The following is a 19063-nucleotide window of genomic DNA, read 5'->3' as shown; positions in this document are numbered from 1 at the left end:
CCTAAGTAAATTGCGGCGTCTTGCATGGGGTATAATATAAAACTACTAACTTTTACTTCGCAACAGCCGAAAATACGATGTTAGAAGAAAACTCCATTTTTGTAAGTTATGGCAGTTAAAACCGTCACAGGAACACTTTTTTAGTTGCCTTTTTTTTTAGTCGCATAAGCTATTTTTATTACAAAAAATAAAATAAATTTGAATTATTTTTATATATGTTATAACTTGGTTTCATTAGTTATCTTTAACCATTTATAAAAGGTTTAATACTCTTTAATCCCAATTCTTAACCTCGCGGTTCATTTTGGTGACTTAACTCTTTAAAAAGTACAATAACAATCCTTTTCATCTAATCATCAAGGAAAATGATTTATATGGACCATTTTGAATAGTTAAGGAACCATTATGGACATTTTTAAGTTAAAGAATCAAAATGAATCCGAGATTAAAATACGGAAGGAAAAGGGAAATTAAGCCTTTATAAAAATATGTTTAAAAAATTTAGGAAAAAATTCATATAAGAGGTTTTGATTAAATCTCCCAACATTTTCATAAAACTTATGGCAGTAGATAAACCCAAATAAGCTCATCCAAACAGACCCTTAGTCTAATGCTAAAGGCAGTGTTATTGCCTTTTAGTCGATCATGTATTTTAATATTTATAATTAATTATATAATCATAGTAATAATAATAATAATAAAATGTTTATTATTCACTATTAAATATTGACATCTTGTTTTATATAACTTGGATGTTTGATATTGAATATGCTTCAAAATTCGACATTTGTATGGTGAATTAGAGATACTTCGATCATCCATAAGTCGTACAAATATGATTGATCAATTTATATATGATATGAAAATATTTAATGCAACATCAGAGTATTCAATATATATTTTTGTTTCGTCGATTCAATTAGTGTAATGATTGTTATACATTTGAATGATCAATGTCATTCTACTTCGAAATCTGATATTTGTATGATGAAGTAATTACATTTTGATTAGTAATATTGAATAATCGATTATTATATTTTGGTTGTATGAGCATGTTTGCATTAGGATTTAAGAATGACACAAGAGTTGTGTTCTCAAGAGTTATACGATTAGAGTTTGTAACGACACAAGAGTTATTCCTATAGGAATTTCAAAAAGCATCAAGTATTGATGCGTTAATATTTATAAATTGATCAACTTATGAGTATTTACTATTGAGAAGCTTGCTCGCGAGTCAAAGAGTTGTGTTAAAATAGTTTAGTTAATTCTTATGTTTTAGGTTGTCATAATCGCATTACTAAATTTTGTATTATTTAATGTATGTGATGCATGAAATGCATATTTGTACGTGTGTTTATAAGATACACAATTCAGTGAGGTCAAACTTCAAAAAAATCCTTCAATTGAATATTAGGTTATTTTCTTTCTAAAATATAGTACTCATCAAGAATAATATCGAATAATGTAGGTTTTTCATAACATGGGGTGCATGTATAATAATAATAATAAGGCATGGTGAGATAAATTAAATATGAATTTGTTAGTTTTTTTGAATTTGAGTTAACTAAACTAATTATTATCAGATTATATATGTTTAGAAGTAAGAATTGAGAACAATTCATACGATGAAGTTCATATGAGAAACAAGAGAAGTAACTATGGGAGAGACAAAACTCGAAGTCTCACATCGATTTCTTTACAAAACATTATTGTGTTAATTAATTATTAAAACAAAAACATACTTAAAAATTGTAATATTTTAAAAACTAAAACTAAAATTAAATTAATTGTTTTTTAAAACTAAAATTTAATACTATAAATTAAAATATTAATTAAATATAACGTGACAGTACAATACCCATGTCATGTCATTAATGAGACTGACAAATGGAGAGCGGCCATGGAAATCCCAGGTGAATTTTAGTTTAAGGACCAAAAAATTAATTCAAAATTAAAAAACATCAACTAGGGGGACCAAAAATGAATTTAAGTCTAATATTAATAAGGCATGGAGAAATAAATGAAATATTAAAATGTTAATTTTTTGAATTTGACTTAACTAAATTAATTATTATGAGATTATATATGTTCATAAGAAAGAATTGAGAACAATTCATATGATGAATTAAAATAAGGAGTTATTCACTATACTAATAAAATTTGAGAATTCTATTTAATAATTGTTTAACAATATAACTGTTGTTTCATAACATGATACGACCTAATAGATGCAGACCATTCACTATGAACCTAGAACCTCTAATAATGTTTACTAATAAGAGGTCTCACATCTTAACTACATCATGATAGAAATAATACTTTAAAGTGAGTTGTTCTAAGGATGAATGAACTAGATGACTTGAATGAAATAGACGGCCATGAAGCCTAATGTATATACCTGAAACTCATTAAGGATGAATAAAATAGATGATTCCGAAGCGATAATAAAAAGTATTTCTAGATTAAGCGCTTTTATTTGATAGAAATCTACTGTCTACATGAAAAAATATTCATATGTGGAGTAAATAGAGAAATCATAGCATTGTAAAAGACATGAGTATTTGATGAATTTTTTTCGCAAATTAAGAGAAGCGCCGATCTATGCACCAATTATACAACCTCCTAACTAGAGTAATTCTTTTGAGATAATGTGTGATGCTAACAATTTCATATTAAGTTTTGTCTTAGGACCGAGAAAAGACAAAGAAAGTCTATTTTATCCATTGTGCAAGTGAAAACTTGAAGGAAGTCCGAATAAATTATGGAACCACGAATAAGGAACTTTTAGTTGTAGTATTTTTTGCCGATAAATTTATACAATACTTAATAGTATAAAAAATTATAATTTACACAAATCATGCAACAATAAAATAATTGATGAATAAATAGGATGTTAAACCAAGATTAATTTGTTGGATATTGATTCTTTTAAAAGATATTAAATTTTGTTTATGGGGTATTTAAGCCCAAGTTGTAGAAAAGGTTAAGATGGAAATTTGAATCCATTAATCAAAAGAAGAAAAAAAACACAGCTATAAAGAATTCGACAACCTGTCACTATTGCTCATAATTGATCCCACAAAATGAAATAGGAATACTACAATCACCAATATCAATAATTTTGTATTCAAATGAAGAATAGATACATTTGATCTTTTAATTTCTTTATATATTTATTCATAAAAAAAGTGGTCATAACTACTACATTCACACACATCATTTACTTTTTTTTAGTAGTAAATTCATGTGATAAAATTATTATTATAGATCAGATAGTAGAAAGTAATAAAAATATGATAATTATTATGTTAATGAGTAGTGAGCCAAGTATCTCCTTGTATGAAATGAGTTCCATCAAATGGTCGAATCTCTTGATCGGTTAGTTTTCGTACCCAAGGAACTCTTCCTGAAAAATTGGATCCAGGCCCGCTACATTTGTATTCTCCATAGTATAACATTGTTCTGCATTTATTTACACAAACAAAAGCATAAAATAAGATATTAATGTGTTTACATAATAATTTCTATAAAGAGAAGCATGTGATTTGTGTAATACTTACATGTTGCGTTTATCACTACCAAATTTATCATCCCAACCTTGGGGGAGAACAATCTTTTCCATAAAGGTATAAGAAAAAATAACTCTTGAATATTCTCCCCAAGGTCTTCCAAGATAAACTTCTCCAATACCTTTTACATAACTATTTTTAAAAGAAAATCCGCTATCCAATGACAAAGTTGAGCGCTTTTGAGCTGTGATGTAGTTCAACTTCTTGGATATTGACGTTAGAGTACAACCCTAGACACCAATTGAACAAAATGATTCAACCATTTTTTATGATGACATAAACATGAATAATGCTTTTTTTTAAAATGTTCTCAACTGATTGATGTGAAGCCATTTTCAAGCTCATGTTTTGATTTAGTAGTGAAAAATTATTGTTCAAAAAGACGTGTAAAAATAGAAGAAAATTGAAATGCAAGAATACCTCATAAAGAGACCTTCCAAAACCGAATATAAAATCAACTGAGCCTTGGATATGACAATTTTTAAAATAATGAAGCCCTTTGTGATCATATAATGTGTCTTGAACTCCATAAAACTCGCAATGGTAGAAAGCAGATTTATTTCCAGAAATTCGCAATGCAACCGCTTGTTCCACCTTTGATTTAGAATATGAAGCAGTGTTCTGGTTTAACAAATAACATAATCTAGTTAATAATTATCTTTTTTCACGTTACCTTTTTAACAGTTAATACAAAAAGATGAAATATAATTATAACGTAATGAGAAAAAAATATATAGAGCTAATTTATTTTTTAGTACCTCAAATACAATATTTATGGCCACAAAATAATCTGCATTCACAGCAACACTTGCACTATTGAATGTCTCTAACGGATGACCATCACTTCCAATAGTAGAGTATGAATCATTCCACGTAATAACAGTTCGATTCATTGCATCCCCTGAAAATGTTATGAAAGGTAGTGTCTCTGGAATCACAATTTTCTCCCTAAAAATAATAAAACATTGTAATAAGTTAGTTAACATCAACAATAATATTTTCAATTTAATTTAACTAAAAGAAAATTTGTATCTATCAACAATAATTAAACACTAAAAATATGGACAAGATTCAAAGGCGGTCATATATTTTTGAGTAATTAATACCTATAAACTCCTGCAGCAATTAAGATAATGACTCTCTTTGTGTTAGGCACTGGAATGCTGTTTAAAGCTTCTTTAATTGTCTTGAAATTTGCTTGTGAATTTTTGTTGACCCTTATTATAACTTTCTGACTCTCTGCTTCTCTGAGCTTCGAATCAACATTTTGTTGTAATAAATTGGTTTCTTCCTTATGATTTTCAAGATTGAAACTTAACCATTCCTCAAAATCATCCTTGAGGATATGTGTAGACTTGGACACAGATATAAACAAGAAGAACCCTAAAAAAATAAAAAACTTCACATCAAAGTTGGTTCTCATTAAGATCATTTTGTAATTTTTCTTTTTGAATTTAAAATACACATGGATGAATCCATAGAGTATTATATATATAGGAGTAGCAAAAGACCTTAACAAGCAAAATTAATTAATACTAGCTAAAATTAATAAAACTCATTTTTAAGATATCATTATAAAACAAACTATTAAGCAATTGTTTTTTTATTCTTAAATAAATAAAACAAACTATTAAACTCAATATCATTATATGGAAACAAATATAATATCATCTAAATTGAATTTCTTGCTATTTGTGAGTATTGAAGAAAACTAAGAAAAATCGATTCTAACATCCTCTAACCAATCATTAGTGTAAATTAACTATTCTACACTAAGCTACCCAATTACAAAGCTATGGCCACAACTATATTTTAAGCAAAGTAGTAATTTATCCACAATTAATTTCTTTTAATAGTAAAATTATTCAAAATTCACTTTCTTCCAATGTTAGATTCCTTTCATTATTGTTATAGTTTTAAATATTTGTTCTATAAAAAAATAAATAATTTAAACTTTTATTATGCTTTAGTTTAGAAAATTTTGTTTTTATTATAATAATTTTATATTAATATTTAAGTAAAAATAAATTATAAATGATATAAAATTTTATTTATATCACTTAATTTATGCCACACTATTAATTCATTGTTACCCTTTTTAACAGCTTCAATTAAAATATCATGTTAAAATTATTCCTCTTTTTATCAGTTCGTCAACCTAAACATATTAAAAACTCTTAAATTTAAAATTAAAACTTAAATTAAATCAATCAAGCATTTTAAAAATAAACTTGAAATCCATATTATCTTAATTCATCTTAATATTTGGATTGTATGTCGCCAAAGCATCTTCAGTTATAAATTATTAAAGAAATATAATTTCTTCATCTTACTAAAAATCAATAAACTTTTATTCTATCATATTTATGAAGTTCAATACTATATGTGAGTGTTGAGGAAAACTAAATTTTAGCCATCTCATGACAACATTGTAACATGGTTGGAATTAACTATTCTACACTAAGCTAATCCATAACAACGCTATGGTTACAACTAAATTATATGAAGAATAATGCTTTAATTTATAATCAATTATATCATGTATATAATTAATTATACGAAGAGAAATGCTTCTTATTTGATTATATATACAATCATAATCTATTATGGAAGTTGAAAAATATGTTTTCTATTTTAGATGAACTTTTCTAAATAATTATTGATAAAGTGAAGTTTGAAAAACTTTTTTTTAGAAGTTTATGAATATAAATTTTAGTTTTAAGAGAGATACTACTAATATACGAATTACAATATGATCCTAAAATAAAATAAAATTATTTAAGCTTTAGATCTAAGATATGCTTTAAGATCCAAGTTCATTACGTTTAATGATGTTCATAATATGTGACCTTGTTGAGTCAATCATTAAAAATATTGAAAATTTTCTACAGTCAAATCAGCGTCGGTAATTGAGAAGCGAAAGAGCGACAAACCAATTTTAGGGTACCAATACCACAAGAATGTGGATGGATCAGCTAAAACGCTTTGGTTGATCACTACCATTACCATCGCTAATCACGATGTTTTAGGGATCCTCATTGATGAAAGAAGTTACTGCAACTTGATATACGTCAAAATCTTCACAAAGTTGGACTTAAGAAACCAAGAATTGAAGTTATGTGAAGGTCATAACTTTGTAGCATTCAACAATTCTTATCCTCGTCCACATTCATTGTTGGCCATTCTTAGAAACTCTAGACGGGGTGGCCTCCCTCATCCAACTGAAGATGAAATTCCACGAAGATTGTGGCAAGCTAGTTGTAATCACAATAGACCTGTGTAGCACCTCAAATTTGCACCTATCATTGTACATACATACTCATATTAGGTCATAGCATAACATGGTCCACTGCATAGCATTGCATTGTCCCCTTTGCCTCAAGTGCAAGCCAGTCAGAAAAACTAGGTCAAACTGGTCAGGAGATCAGTCAGTCAAGCAAGCAAGTGTGTTTTTCATTGAGCCAAGGCCCTAGGGTTGGTCCAACATGTTCACATGACTTGGGGATCCTTTTTAAGTGTTTTGGTCAAGGATTGGATGCTCAGAAGTCATCAGTCAATGCACAGTCGGTCAGAAACCCTAAAAAGTCAAACTTGGTCAATTGTGTTTGATTTTATGGTTTTGATGGATGGATTTGGTTTGAGAGAGCTTAGTCATGTCCAAATAGGCCTCATATATCATGGCAAACATCATCATTGAAGAATTTGAAGCCAAATTAGAAATTTCCAAAAATAGAAACTGGACCTGTAATTTTAACTGCCAAAAATGGAAACTTCTTGATCCCAAACTTACATCATGATACAAGCTTCAAAAGAATTTTTTCCCAACATGAAAGTTGAAGATCTTGTTCTTCCATTTCCAAAAAGTCCAAAAACTCTCAATTCCCATGTATGTTTGGCAAGATATGATCAATTCATTTTCAAAAATTCTTGAACTTCAAAAGGCCATATCTCTCAAACCATTTGGCCAAATTTGGTGAGGTTTTTTCCAACAAGTCATATTTAACCTCCTCTTTCCAAAAATGTGACCTTCATGTACCAAAACCTTATGGATCAAAATGGCATTTTTTGACTTACTTGAATTATTTTTAAGTGAGGTATAAAAGTGAACTTTTGATTTAGGCATTTCCAACCATTTTGGCTATTCAAAATTGATCTGAAATGTCATTTGGGACTTGTGGAAGGCCCAAATTTCGTGCACTAACCAATACACCTCACCATAGGAACCAAAGTGGTAAATTAGCAAATGGCTTCATTAAACAAAATTGTGCTTAGCTCTCATTAAACCAACCTTAAACAGCAAATATAAACTCATTTTTTCTGTCATTTGCAACCCTAGCTGCCTCCATACCAACAAAATTCTCTCACTCTCTCAAATCTCCATTTTTTGCACATTTGAAATTTTCTTGAGAAATTGTGAAACCCTCGAGCCTGGCTTTGTTTGCTTCCTCATTACTCACCATTTGGAGCCTATTGCAACCATCACACACCATCTGTAGCAGCTGTTGCTCGACTGTTTCTTCAAAGCTCCTCTAATGGCAGAAATCGTTTGCATCTATTACAAGCTTCTTTGAGCTAAGCCCTTTGCATCATTCACCATTTGGAGGGTTATAGAGCACCTGTTTCAAGCTTGCAGCACCAAACAACCACTGCTTCTCAAATTTCTTCAAAAACAAGTAAGAACACGAATCTCTAATTTCTCAAAATCATGATATGCAATGTGTAGATCTTGTTGCCCTGGTTATTATAAGCTTTGAGTTGAAGAAAATGGTTGATTATTTGTGAAGATATGTTGTTTTTAAGTTTGATGTTGAAATGATTTCTTGCTCGATTCATGATGTGTGGTTTGATTTTGTTGAAATAAATGATGGATTCATGTTGCTTGTTGCTTGCTGAGTCGTTTGGTGTATCCAATTGCAAATTCTGGAGAAAAAAAATTGTTGAATCGATTGGGGAAGATGAAGGTTGTGTACTGTTCCCAGAAACCCTAGTTCATGTTGCCTTGCCCAGAATTTTGAATCTCACGCGTTGCATGGTCCTGTAGCCCATACTGACCAATGAAAACATTTCATCTGCCGTGCCTAAACGCATCGTTTAGTTAAGTGACCCTGGGAATTACAAAATTGCCACTGGCGTGGCATGTGACATATTGAGATATGTTGTTTTTTTCATTTTAATTTCACTTTTGATCACAAACTTTGAAAAATCATAACTCCTTTGTTTTTAGTCCAATTTCCATGGGATTTTTTTGCATTCTTTTCATCATGATCTCTACTTAATTGTCATATTTTTTCCAAATTTTTGTGATGAAGGGATTTTATTTGGCATTAGGGTTTGTAACATGTATCCACATTTTGCACATTTTACCAAATCATTTGTGAAATAGCCATACTTTATCCTTTGACCTTGAAAATTTTTGTGCACAAACTAGACATCTCTATGGTGATTTTGGTATAAAGATCATGAATTTATCTTATCTGGATTGTGAGTTATGAATTTTTGAAGTAGGGTGTGACAATTTGTGTCACACCATTGATGTGCAACTTGTTGATTTTCATAACCATGCTTCTTGACCTCAAAATGGATTGAATTTTTGCATGATTGAGCTCTTGTATGTCTAGTTCACATGGGATTTTTCTTGAAATTATTTGTGGCATTTCCTAATTGTTTGAGATTTTCTCCCCTGTTTGACCAAAATGTTGACCTTGTGTGACACTTGTGCCCATTTGTTTTGTGAAATGCTCATACTTTATTAGATGGACATGAAATTTTACATGAGATTACTAGATATCCTAAGCTTTGCCATGGTTTTAGTCCCATTCATTTATCTTATGCCATCTCTGATTTATGAATTTTTCAAGTTGATGCATGTTTGGTTGACTTCTTTGAGCATGTTCAAAATTGCCTTGCCCTTCTGATTTTCATTGACTGCCTTCCACTTGTCCAAATGAGATGAAATTTGACATGCTTACCATGCTGTGGGTTGTGATTGACCATGATTTATTTGGTATTTTTTGGAAATGTTTGAGATTGCTTTTGATGCAAGTCTTGCTGTTGACCCCTATGAGCTTCTGTTTGCATTGCTTTGACATAAATTGTTCATGAAATGATGATGATAATTGATATGAATGTAAAACCAATTGGTATTGTTTCTTGATTGTTTGAACATGATTTTGGATGCTTGCCCTTTGCTGTTGTGATCTTTTCATCCCTTTTTGACCCTAGGCTTGCCCTAGTGGTCCTGTTACTCACCTTTGAGCTCATGTTTTCAGGTTGACCAACAAATGACCAATGAGACCAATTCTTTTTGATTGAGCTTGCTTGAATATCATTGATTAACTTGTTTGTTTTGTAGGTGGCTTGGCTCACATGCCTTGAGCCTTGTGCCTTGCACATTCACTTGCTTATGATTAACTGTTGATGTCTGTTTCCTTTTGCTTTATTTTGAAGTTGCATACTAATGTCTGCTTGACTATTTCAGGTGCTTTTAGTTGCTCAGTTCCTTGTGAACTTTTGCTTTGCTTTGCTTATTAAGCAATTTGCATTGAGGTATACTTCTAATCTTCATGTAGTCTGGAAGACCTGGCCTGTTACTTGGCCAGGCAACTGTCTGAAGTCCTCCTTAAGAGGCAATGTTTGTGTATGTTTACAATTTGTCCCTGTACATAGTCAAAGACCTCCTAAGTGAAGAGGCAATTGGCAGAACTCAAGGGATAAGCAATCTATCCCCTGCTATTCTGTGTGTCATCTGCTTTGCTCACACCACTGTGTTGATGCATTGCAGATACAAACCCAAGATCTTGTACAATTGTACAGTTGAGTCAGTATCAAATGTGTAGAAGGGTTCCCACTTTCTGAACCCACACATTCTTGTCAAATGCTCTCCCTGGCCAGGGATAAGAGCAATGAGGCACACCCCTCATCTCCTTTCATCTGCTTCACCTTAGCCCCTCAATGGCAAGGTTAAGAGCACCATTTACCCCGTTCCAGAGGTTTGTTTGTTGAGGTTGATATGACCCCTCGACTAAAACCTAGCCTTGATGTTTGAGCCCCTTGTTGGTGTGTTTATTTTATGCTGTATGTGCTTGTGTGTGCTTGTGGGGTGTGATTGTATCCCCTAGGTTTGTTAGACTCCGCGTAGTCTCGTTTGGATGTCAATTAAGGTAGCACGGTTCCTTCGTATAGGACTTCCTTTCTTGCTTGAGCTTTCCTAAAACACAAACAAACATTATCCCCTCTTAAGGATACGTTAACTCCTTCTACTACAGGTGAGTAAGTCTCCAAAGGTCGAGCATCAGGTAGATTGTGCAGTGACGTTGTCCACTTAAAAGACACAAACCAACAGAAATAGTTTGGCCGAACTACGGCAACTCTGATTCTCATGTCCAGATGAGATACGTAGGCACGAGATGCGATGTCTTGTCGAGTTTGACTAACAACTAACACTAATTCTCTTCTCTCGCCCTCGTTGCGATTGAGACCTTCCCTTTCTCTTGCCCTAGTTGCAATCGAGACCCTTCTTTTTCCGGTGCCAGTTAGCTAGAAACCTTAACTTAGGGTTGATTTTGCATGACAACATCTAGGCTCGAGTCGTAGTCTCCCTAGAGTTGTGTCTCCCTCTGTTATCTGGTTAGGCTAGATCCTTTGTCCCTGCGTAGGGGAACTACATCGCCCTGATCTTCATACCAGATGAAGTATGTAGGCAGGAGATTGAGCTGATCTCTCCGGGCGCCCTTTTTCTTTTTCAACCTTTGTGTCTTAACCCCTTTTGTGTGTGTTTTCTGGTTCGGATGCTGATGTAAGTCCAGCGATTGGCATTCAGGCTCCACGTTTGCCTTTGCCTGCTTTTGTTTGTGTGTGTGTCAGCCGAGCTACGAATGCTCTGATTCTCCTTCGTCCAAGGAGATACGTATGCATAGGATGCGATATCCTAGCGAGCATGTGTCGTTTCCCCAGTCCGAACTACTTCGACTCTGATGTCTATGCCTGATAGACTAAGTAGGCTCAGGATACGATGTCCTGCCGAGTCAGTTTCAGTTTTGTCTGTTTTCTTGTGTCTCTTTCAGCCAGTTAGTGTGTTTTTGAGCAGTGTTTTAGCAACCATTTTCCTTCCTTTTGTGCGTGGATCCCGTCCAGTACGACGGATGCGTAGGGGTGCTAATACCTTCCCTTCGCATAACCGACTCCCGAACTCATCCTCTTTGGTCGCGAGACCATGTTCTTTCCTAGGTTTACTCTGAGCGTTTCCTTTCCCTCTTTTGGGATAAATAACGCACGGTGGCGGCTCTGTTGTTCTTGTTTTCCCGCCGGTTTTTTCGCGTAATGCGACAGCTGGCGACTCTGCTGGGGAAAGAGAGAAGTTGACCTATGCTGGTCCATCTTCCCTGAGCGAGTCTCTCCTAGCGCTCTCTAGGTTAGGGTTTTGGTTGCTGTTTGCTGTTGTATTTTATTGCATTCGTTTGTATATATTTGCATTTACTGTTTGCATTTATTATTTGCATTAATGTTTGCATTCATTCATATTCATCTGCTGTGCTGTCTGTGTTTCTCCGTTTGGGGGTGGGAGTTACTCGAGGTAAAAGGGCCAATACCCAGGCTATGAGTGAAATCTAGGATACTTAGGAATAGAGTGATTCATGGGAAGCGGGTGGTATTGCACCACTTAGCGGAACATTGATATCACGAGCAGTTCAGACCCTGGTAGGATATCATCGTTACATACTTCAGGTGTGTATATGATGGTATTCTGCGAAAGGTTATTTATGCTGCGTTTCTCTTCGACTTTACCCTGGCCTAGATGACACCCGTGAGTGGGGAGGGTTTGATCTTTACAGGTACAGTTGCTGATTGGTTGGTGACTTGTTGGTGACTCTTGGTACTGACGGTGACTATGGATTATGGGCATTTATTTCTGGGACGCCAGAGTTCTGTCCGTGGTTTATCAGCGGGTTCCGTTTATTTCGGATCCCCGGGTTGAGTTGAGAGTACTTGTTCAGAGGATCCGTTTGTCACCCGTTCAGTGGTTGTTCCTGTGAAGATAGTGACGTAATCTCCGGTTCCGTTTATTTCGGAACCCCCCAAGTTGGATTTATGGTGACTTGGTCCCGCAGATGTGACTGGTTCAGAGAAGTGTGAGGTCTTCAGATGATTTGGTGGCACAAGGGCCTGCATTCATGCATTTGCATCATATCATCTCGCATTCATCTGCATTCAACTCATGTCTGTCCGTACTCAGGGTCCATTATTTTTAAATTAAGACCCCGGTTGAGAGACATCCAGATGTCAAAATGTTGTCAATAAAATTTTATCTGTCTCAATGAAACCAGGAAAAAAAACAAGTCTGATTATTCCTAGTACGGACAGACATTGCATGTGTGAGTCATACTAACCCATTTGTTGTTTTGTAGGTTTCAGTATTCAACCGGTGCGCATAGCTCGTCTGTTCAGATAGCCTACTGGGGGTCAGTAAATCCAAGCTGATGGATCTTCCCAACGCCGATATCCTTGAGCTGAAAGGGATGATGAGGGACTTGTTCAGTGTTGTGCAAGGGCTTGCTTTGGGACAGAAAGCCATGTCTGAAAGTTTGGAAAAGATTGAGAAGTGGCTGATAGTGGAGAAGGTTCAGGGGAAGGCTCCGTCTTCCGAAGTGAACAAACCTTCTGGTACTGTAGCAAGGAAATCCTCCGACAGTGGTACATTCAAGAGGGAAGTTGAGCCAGTTGGTGTGCCCGCAAAGAAAGAACGTAGTAAAGATCGTTATCATCCTTATGCTGCCACTGTAACCACTCCTGTCAGCAATCCACCTGCTCAACAGCGACAACTGCCACTTCAACAGAAGACACCGAGAGCTAAGAGCCAGGGGAAGAAGGAGAAGGAGGATCGTCAGTTTGAGGAGCCACCCGTAACTTATGCCCTTCTTTTCCAAAGGTTGACGGATTTGGGTTTAGTCCGGCCGAGGATTTTGATTCCTATAGAACAGCAGCGGAGGCCTGCCAACTATGATAAGAGTGCCAAGTGCGAGTTTCACTCTGGAGCACCCGGACACAGCATTGAGGGATGCAGAGCTTTTAAGCATATTGTCCAAGATCTGGTGGACTCCAAGACTATCAGCTTGGGACAGATAATGAATGAGGATGTCAACCCCGTACCCAGGCAGGGTCCCGTAAAGGTAAAGATGGTAAAAAAGAACAGGAGAGAAATGGAAGTGACTGAGGAGAATCAGTTAAAGGTTCCAATGTCTGTGGTTCCAAAATCTCTGATGCAGGATGGAGCTTTCCCTGTTGTTGATATTCGTTGTGCGTCCGTCACCAAAGAGGGGCGTGTATTGATGAAAGACACGACCCAGAAGATGAAGAAAGTAGAAATGGATGATGTAAGATGTAAAGCACCCAGTCTGGCAGTTGAAACCGTCCAGGTGAAGAAGGCCCTTGTCGCTGAGAAAGAGAAGAAGCTGTCCATTTCTTCTTATAAACAAGCTCTGGAGGTGGTGAAGAACAAAGAAGCCCAAGGCTGGGGAAGGATCATTGACATCATGGTAAAAGCAGACATGTTTGGGGTCGGTTATCAGCCGGATCAAGAGTCGTCTAGACCAAATAGAGGATGTCGTCCACTGTACGCCTTCGTCAGTGCAGGAATGTTGAATCCTGGTCATGCCCGTTCAGTGGGTGAAGATGTTGACAGCGACCGCGAACTCGAGTTGTGGATAAAGTCGTGCGTACCAGGAAACTGGAAGGACTCCAAAAGCATCACTGTCACTCATTCTGAAGAGTAGTATTGCTGTTTTTCAATTTTTGTTTGCATGAAAGCCATATGTTTTGCCCGAAACGTAATGGTCCATTGTAAGGGCCACCTCATGTGTTTCATTTTGCAACATTTTGCATCAGTAATAAATGGATGTTTTTGTAATTAAAAGCAGTGTTCCCTGTCTTTCGTTTTTTTGCAGTTTTAAAAACAAATAAAAATGGCAACGTTTTTTCATTCTCTTTCCTTTTGATTCTGTCTCGTTCCAAAGTGATTACTCTCCTGATCTCACCGATAACGATTTGGTTACACCTCTGTATGACTTCGACAATTCGATCTATCATGCCAGAGAAAAAGGCGAAGAAGATTGTGATTTGCTGGAATTAGCCAGGTCATTGAAACAAGAGGAGAAGGTGATTCAACCGCACGAGGAGCGAGTCAAGTTTGTCATCCCAAGTACCGCCGAGGTCAGAAGGGAAAGTGAAAGTTGAGGCCGCTTCAGAGGCAAGTCGAGAACAGAATGGTAGCCCTGTTAGAAGAGCAGGTTGATACGTATGCCTGATTGTATCTAGATACACCAAGGTGGAATACCAATGTTATGGGGCACGAGCTACCCTTAAGAGAAGACTGTCCTCCAGTGAAGCGGAAACTGGTGCTGAAAGATGAGAAGGTGTATGGACCACCAAGATGTGAACAGAGCTAATCTGAAGGATGAATTCCCGGTACTTCACAATGAGGTATTGGTTGATTATATGGCTCAGGTCTCAGTGTTTATCTTCATGGATGGCTTCTTGGCCAAGACCAGATTGAATTGTCGCCAGATGATATGAAGTAAACTAGGTCCACCACACAAGGGGCACCTTCTGGTTATAAGGTGATGTCGTTCGATCTCTAGAAGACCGGTGCCACGTATCAAAAGTCTACGGTGACTTTGTTTCATGATATGATTCATCGTGAAAGCAAATCCCAGGTTGAGGACATGATGACAAAGTCCCAAAGAGGACAGGGGCATCCGGTAGACTGGGGCAAAGTTGTTTGACCGGTTGAGATAACTCATACTGTTAAGTCCAAATCAGTGCACTTATGGAGTGCTGTTCATCAAGCTACCAAGGCTTGTTGTGAGCGGATAAGAGGAATCAAGGTAGATCCTGCAAAAAAAAAAAAAAGAGAAGAATAAATCAAATTGTCAGGCGGAATAATGATTGCCAAGGGGCATTGAAAAAAGGGATAAGTTGCAGGAACCTCTGATTCCGATACTTCAGTGAAAGAAACAACTGTTAATCCGGTACTTGATAACCCTCGAGGGGTCTACGAGGTGCGTATTGGGTCAGCACGACTAGTCTGGTCGAAAAGAGTATGCAATTTACCTAAGCAAAAAGTTTATCGACTGTGAAACAATACACTCACTGTTCGAAAAAACTTGATGTACTTTGGCATAGGCTACTCGCCGACTGAGACAGTGTATGTTGATTCATACCACTTTGTGGATGTCCAAAATGGATTTGATTAGGTATGTGTTTGAAAAGCTAGCAGCGACCCATGGAAGGTTATCGACCAAGGAAGTTTGAGATCCCTGATGAGGACATCTCGAGGTACTCAAATCGAAAGATTGGGGGTGACCAATCCCGGAGGAGGGGCCTGGCCCCGAATCCGAAAGGATTCCGATGTCTGATGGGGAAGTTAGGGGTGAATGAGGTAGTGCTTCCCGGATAACTTTTAAATGCACCAACGATGGTGATCGAATATAAAGTCTGTATCCTGGGTACTGAACCTTGGGATGTGCATCTACTGGGGCAGTGTCTTCCTCACAGGCGTATGGGAAGGAATTAATACTACCATCTGATGTCCTGATCAGAGAAGGTTGAATGGATAAGGACACGGTATGACTCGTTGAGTCCAACTGAGGAAAAAGGCTGGCAGTTACTTGTCATGGGGCAGTTGTACCCAGTGAACGAAGCGTGTTGTTAACCAAGAAGTGTGACCTAGCGTGTATCACATGGAAGAGTTGGTTGAAAAAGATCCTTCCTCCTCAAGACGATCATGGAGCAAAAGGATAAACAAGTTACGAATGTCCCTTCGTGGTCAAGAAGGTCCCCTCTGACAGAACCTTGTTATTGACGACCACGGATGACGACGATTTCCATTCCCTGTGAATGCGGACGCAGTTAGAAAATACTTCGTGAAAGAGACCTGCTGGACAAAAAGAATAAAGAGTCCAGGCAAAAATGGGCATCCCGGCGAACCAAGAAAAAAGAGAAAGGTTCGGGCAAAAGTTAGGGATAAAAAAAGAAAAAAACTGTACACCCGGCGAGTTGAAAACCCGCAAGGGCGACTTGGGCAAAAAAGGGTATCCCGGTGGACTGAAACCCGAAAGGGCGGTCCAGGCAAAAGAGGGATTGAAACGAACAACTGCGTCCAGCATGATCGTTTGTGCTTTGGATGACTTGGATAATCTCCAACAGAGATCAATCGGAAGCGTCTTATTCAGAAGACAGAAAGTGTGGAAAGTCTCGAGGGCATATGAGGTGTAACTGAGTTGGAACCCGATGAGATCACAGTTTCACGTTGCCATTAGGATAGATTTTTTCCTTTTATATGCAATCACCTCTTTCCAGGGTTTGCTTCCTGTTTGTTGCTCGATTGTGAGCCATCTTTTATTCCAGTCGAATAAAGCGTGTGTTCGGTCAAATAAATTTTGTTTTTTTGTCATTACCGTTTTGATTACGAAAACATCCATTCGTTTTGATAAGAATATTTGCATTTTTGAAACATAGAGGTCCCTTCTGGTGCATGCTTGTGAGATTGAAATCTGGAAATCTTACTTGGAAGTTTGAGTGACCTAAGTGTTGAAATATTGAAACACCTGGGGCATACCTGGGGCACGTTTTTATCTGACGATCTCTTGTGCAGGTACTGTTAGATATCTTCATTCACTTGCCAGTGGTAGTGTGAACCCTTTTTGACAAGAGATCCCCTCAGAGTCCAACCAGGGGCAAGGGATAGATGAACCGTGAAAAGACGGTGAAGGATTACGACAACGATCCTGGAAAGTTAATCAAGAAGACTCTTCAAAGTCTGATGATTGGAAAGTATGTATGAATCCCAGGAGTTCGGTCTTTGTGAAGTACAGACGAGTTGGGAATACAAGATGATGGAGCAGAAAAGTCCAGATGAGTCTGGAAGATTCTTAGAAATGGAAAGTCGACACTGTGGGTGGACGATGAATACCAGTGTTAGACGAGTCGACCGGTACCCCATGGCAAGTAAGCCGTACCTCCCCAGTGGTCTGAGAGTGTGATCTTCCCGACAGATTCGAGATCGTTGTCTCCTCAGCAAGCTTGAAGGTTGTCGCGTCCCCAGCAGGGACAGGGGCAGAATGTTTCTCAGGGTGGAGGATGTTTCCCGGCCCAGGCCAGTATTGAAGTTATCAGAGTTATTTCCCCTGCAGAGATGTCTGTGGGCAGTACCTTCTTTCCCCAGCAGATCTAAGGATTGTTTATCCCCAGCAGGCCTATGCTTGCAGATTTCCCCAGTTGAGAATCCCCACTGAGCGCCTGGCAGTCATTTTCCCCGGGAGTCCCCTAGTGGAGTTTATCAGCAGACTGTTTATGTGTTCCCCAACAATTGGGTTTGTGATGCTGTTATCTCCAGTATGGCCGTGAGTACTTATCCCCAGCAGGGTTGTGGAAATTCATCTCCAGTATGATATGACGTGTTATCATCCCCAACAGAGTTGTTACTCTCCCCACTAGGATTGTTCTCCTCAGCAGAAGGGAGCGGGTTTTTCCTCAGCAAGTTCCCCGAGTGGAGCGGGTCTCATGAAATACATCTCCAGCAGTGATTCTCCTACATATGGATTGGTTGGGTCGTCCCTAGTGGAGTAGCATTTATCTCTCCAGCAGAGTTCATCCTACCAGTGGATTGGACGAGTTTCTGTAGTAGACTGGTATCTGCATCCCCAGCTGAGTTGATTCTACCTATGGATTGCATGGGTTGTTCCCCAGTAGAGTAACAGATATTTCTCCAAAGCAGAGTTTATCCTATCTGAGGATTGGTTGGGTCTTCCTCCCAGTGAAGTCGCTTTACCATTTCCCAAGCAGAGTTCCCCGCAGAGTATTTCCTCAATCAGAGTCTCCCCACAGGGTCGGAGTATCTGACCATTTTGGCTTCCCAGCCAGGGTTCATGTTGCATTTTGCATATAGTAATCATTGCATCCTAAAAAATCGCGTAGCATTTCCATTCATAAATGGAGCATTACGCCATAGAAAAATTCAAACATATGCATTCATGCGTTCAAAACCCCATCAGACCGTATCCCCTGCAGAGACGGATTTTTTGCTCAACTTGTACAGCACGTTTGCTACAGTTGCTCCAGTCAACATTTGGTGTTGTTAATCCCCACAGAGGTTTATTTCCTCACCTGTTGGTGACAGAAAGTTTGTTTCTCCCCAGTGAGACCTCCTGCAAGTGTTCAGCCTTGTCCTGTCATCTTGTATTATCAGTATCCTATCATCACCCGCGTGTGTTAAAATTCTTGGTGTCAGTAAACACCATCTTTCGGTGATTTCCAGTCATGCGTAAGTGTCTGGTCTTCTTTGGTGTCGGTAAACACCATCTTTCGGTGATTCCCAGTCATGCGTAAGTGTCTGGTTTTCTTTTGATGTCTGTAAACATCATCTTTCGATGTTCGTAACATCGTCCCCCTTCCCTAGTGAAGCTTTTCTCCTCTCCGTTGGTGTCGATAAACGTCGAGTT

The 19063-nt window shown here is 37.3% G+C and overlaps 1 protein-coding gene across 1 annotated transcript; it reads right to left on the bottom strand.

Annotated features, from left to right (window-relative positions):
• Window positions 1-3086: 3086 nt before the first annotated feature.
• LOC127115567 (probable pectinesterase 53) lies at window positions 3087-5046 on the bottom strand. Its single transcript, XM_051047082.1, has 5 exons — window positions 4676-5046; window positions 4328-4517; window positions 3990-4190; window positions 3561-3799; window positions 3087-3462 (listed from the first exon to the last, which is right to left on the bottom strand). Exons 1-5 carry the CDS (start codon window positions 4999-5001, stop codon window positions 3309-3311), a joined length of 1110 nt encoding a protein of 369 aa, XP_050903039.1. The 5' UTR covers window positions 5002-5046; the 3' UTR covers window positions 3087-3308.
• Window positions 5047-19063: the final 14017 nt, after the last annotated feature.

Source organism: Lathyrus oleraceus, chromosome 1 (genome assembly GCF_024323335.1).
Source record: "Lathyrus oleraceus cultivar Zhongwan6 chromosome 1, CAAS_Psat_ZW6_1.0, whole genome shotgun sequence".
Taxonomy (NCBI): Eukaryota; Viridiplantae; Streptophyta; class Magnoliopsida; order Fabales; family Fabaceae; genus Lathyrus; species Lathyrus oleraceus.
The sequence above is the reverse complement of the archived record's forward strand: the minus strand, read 5'-3'. Positions and strand labels throughout refer to the sequence as shown.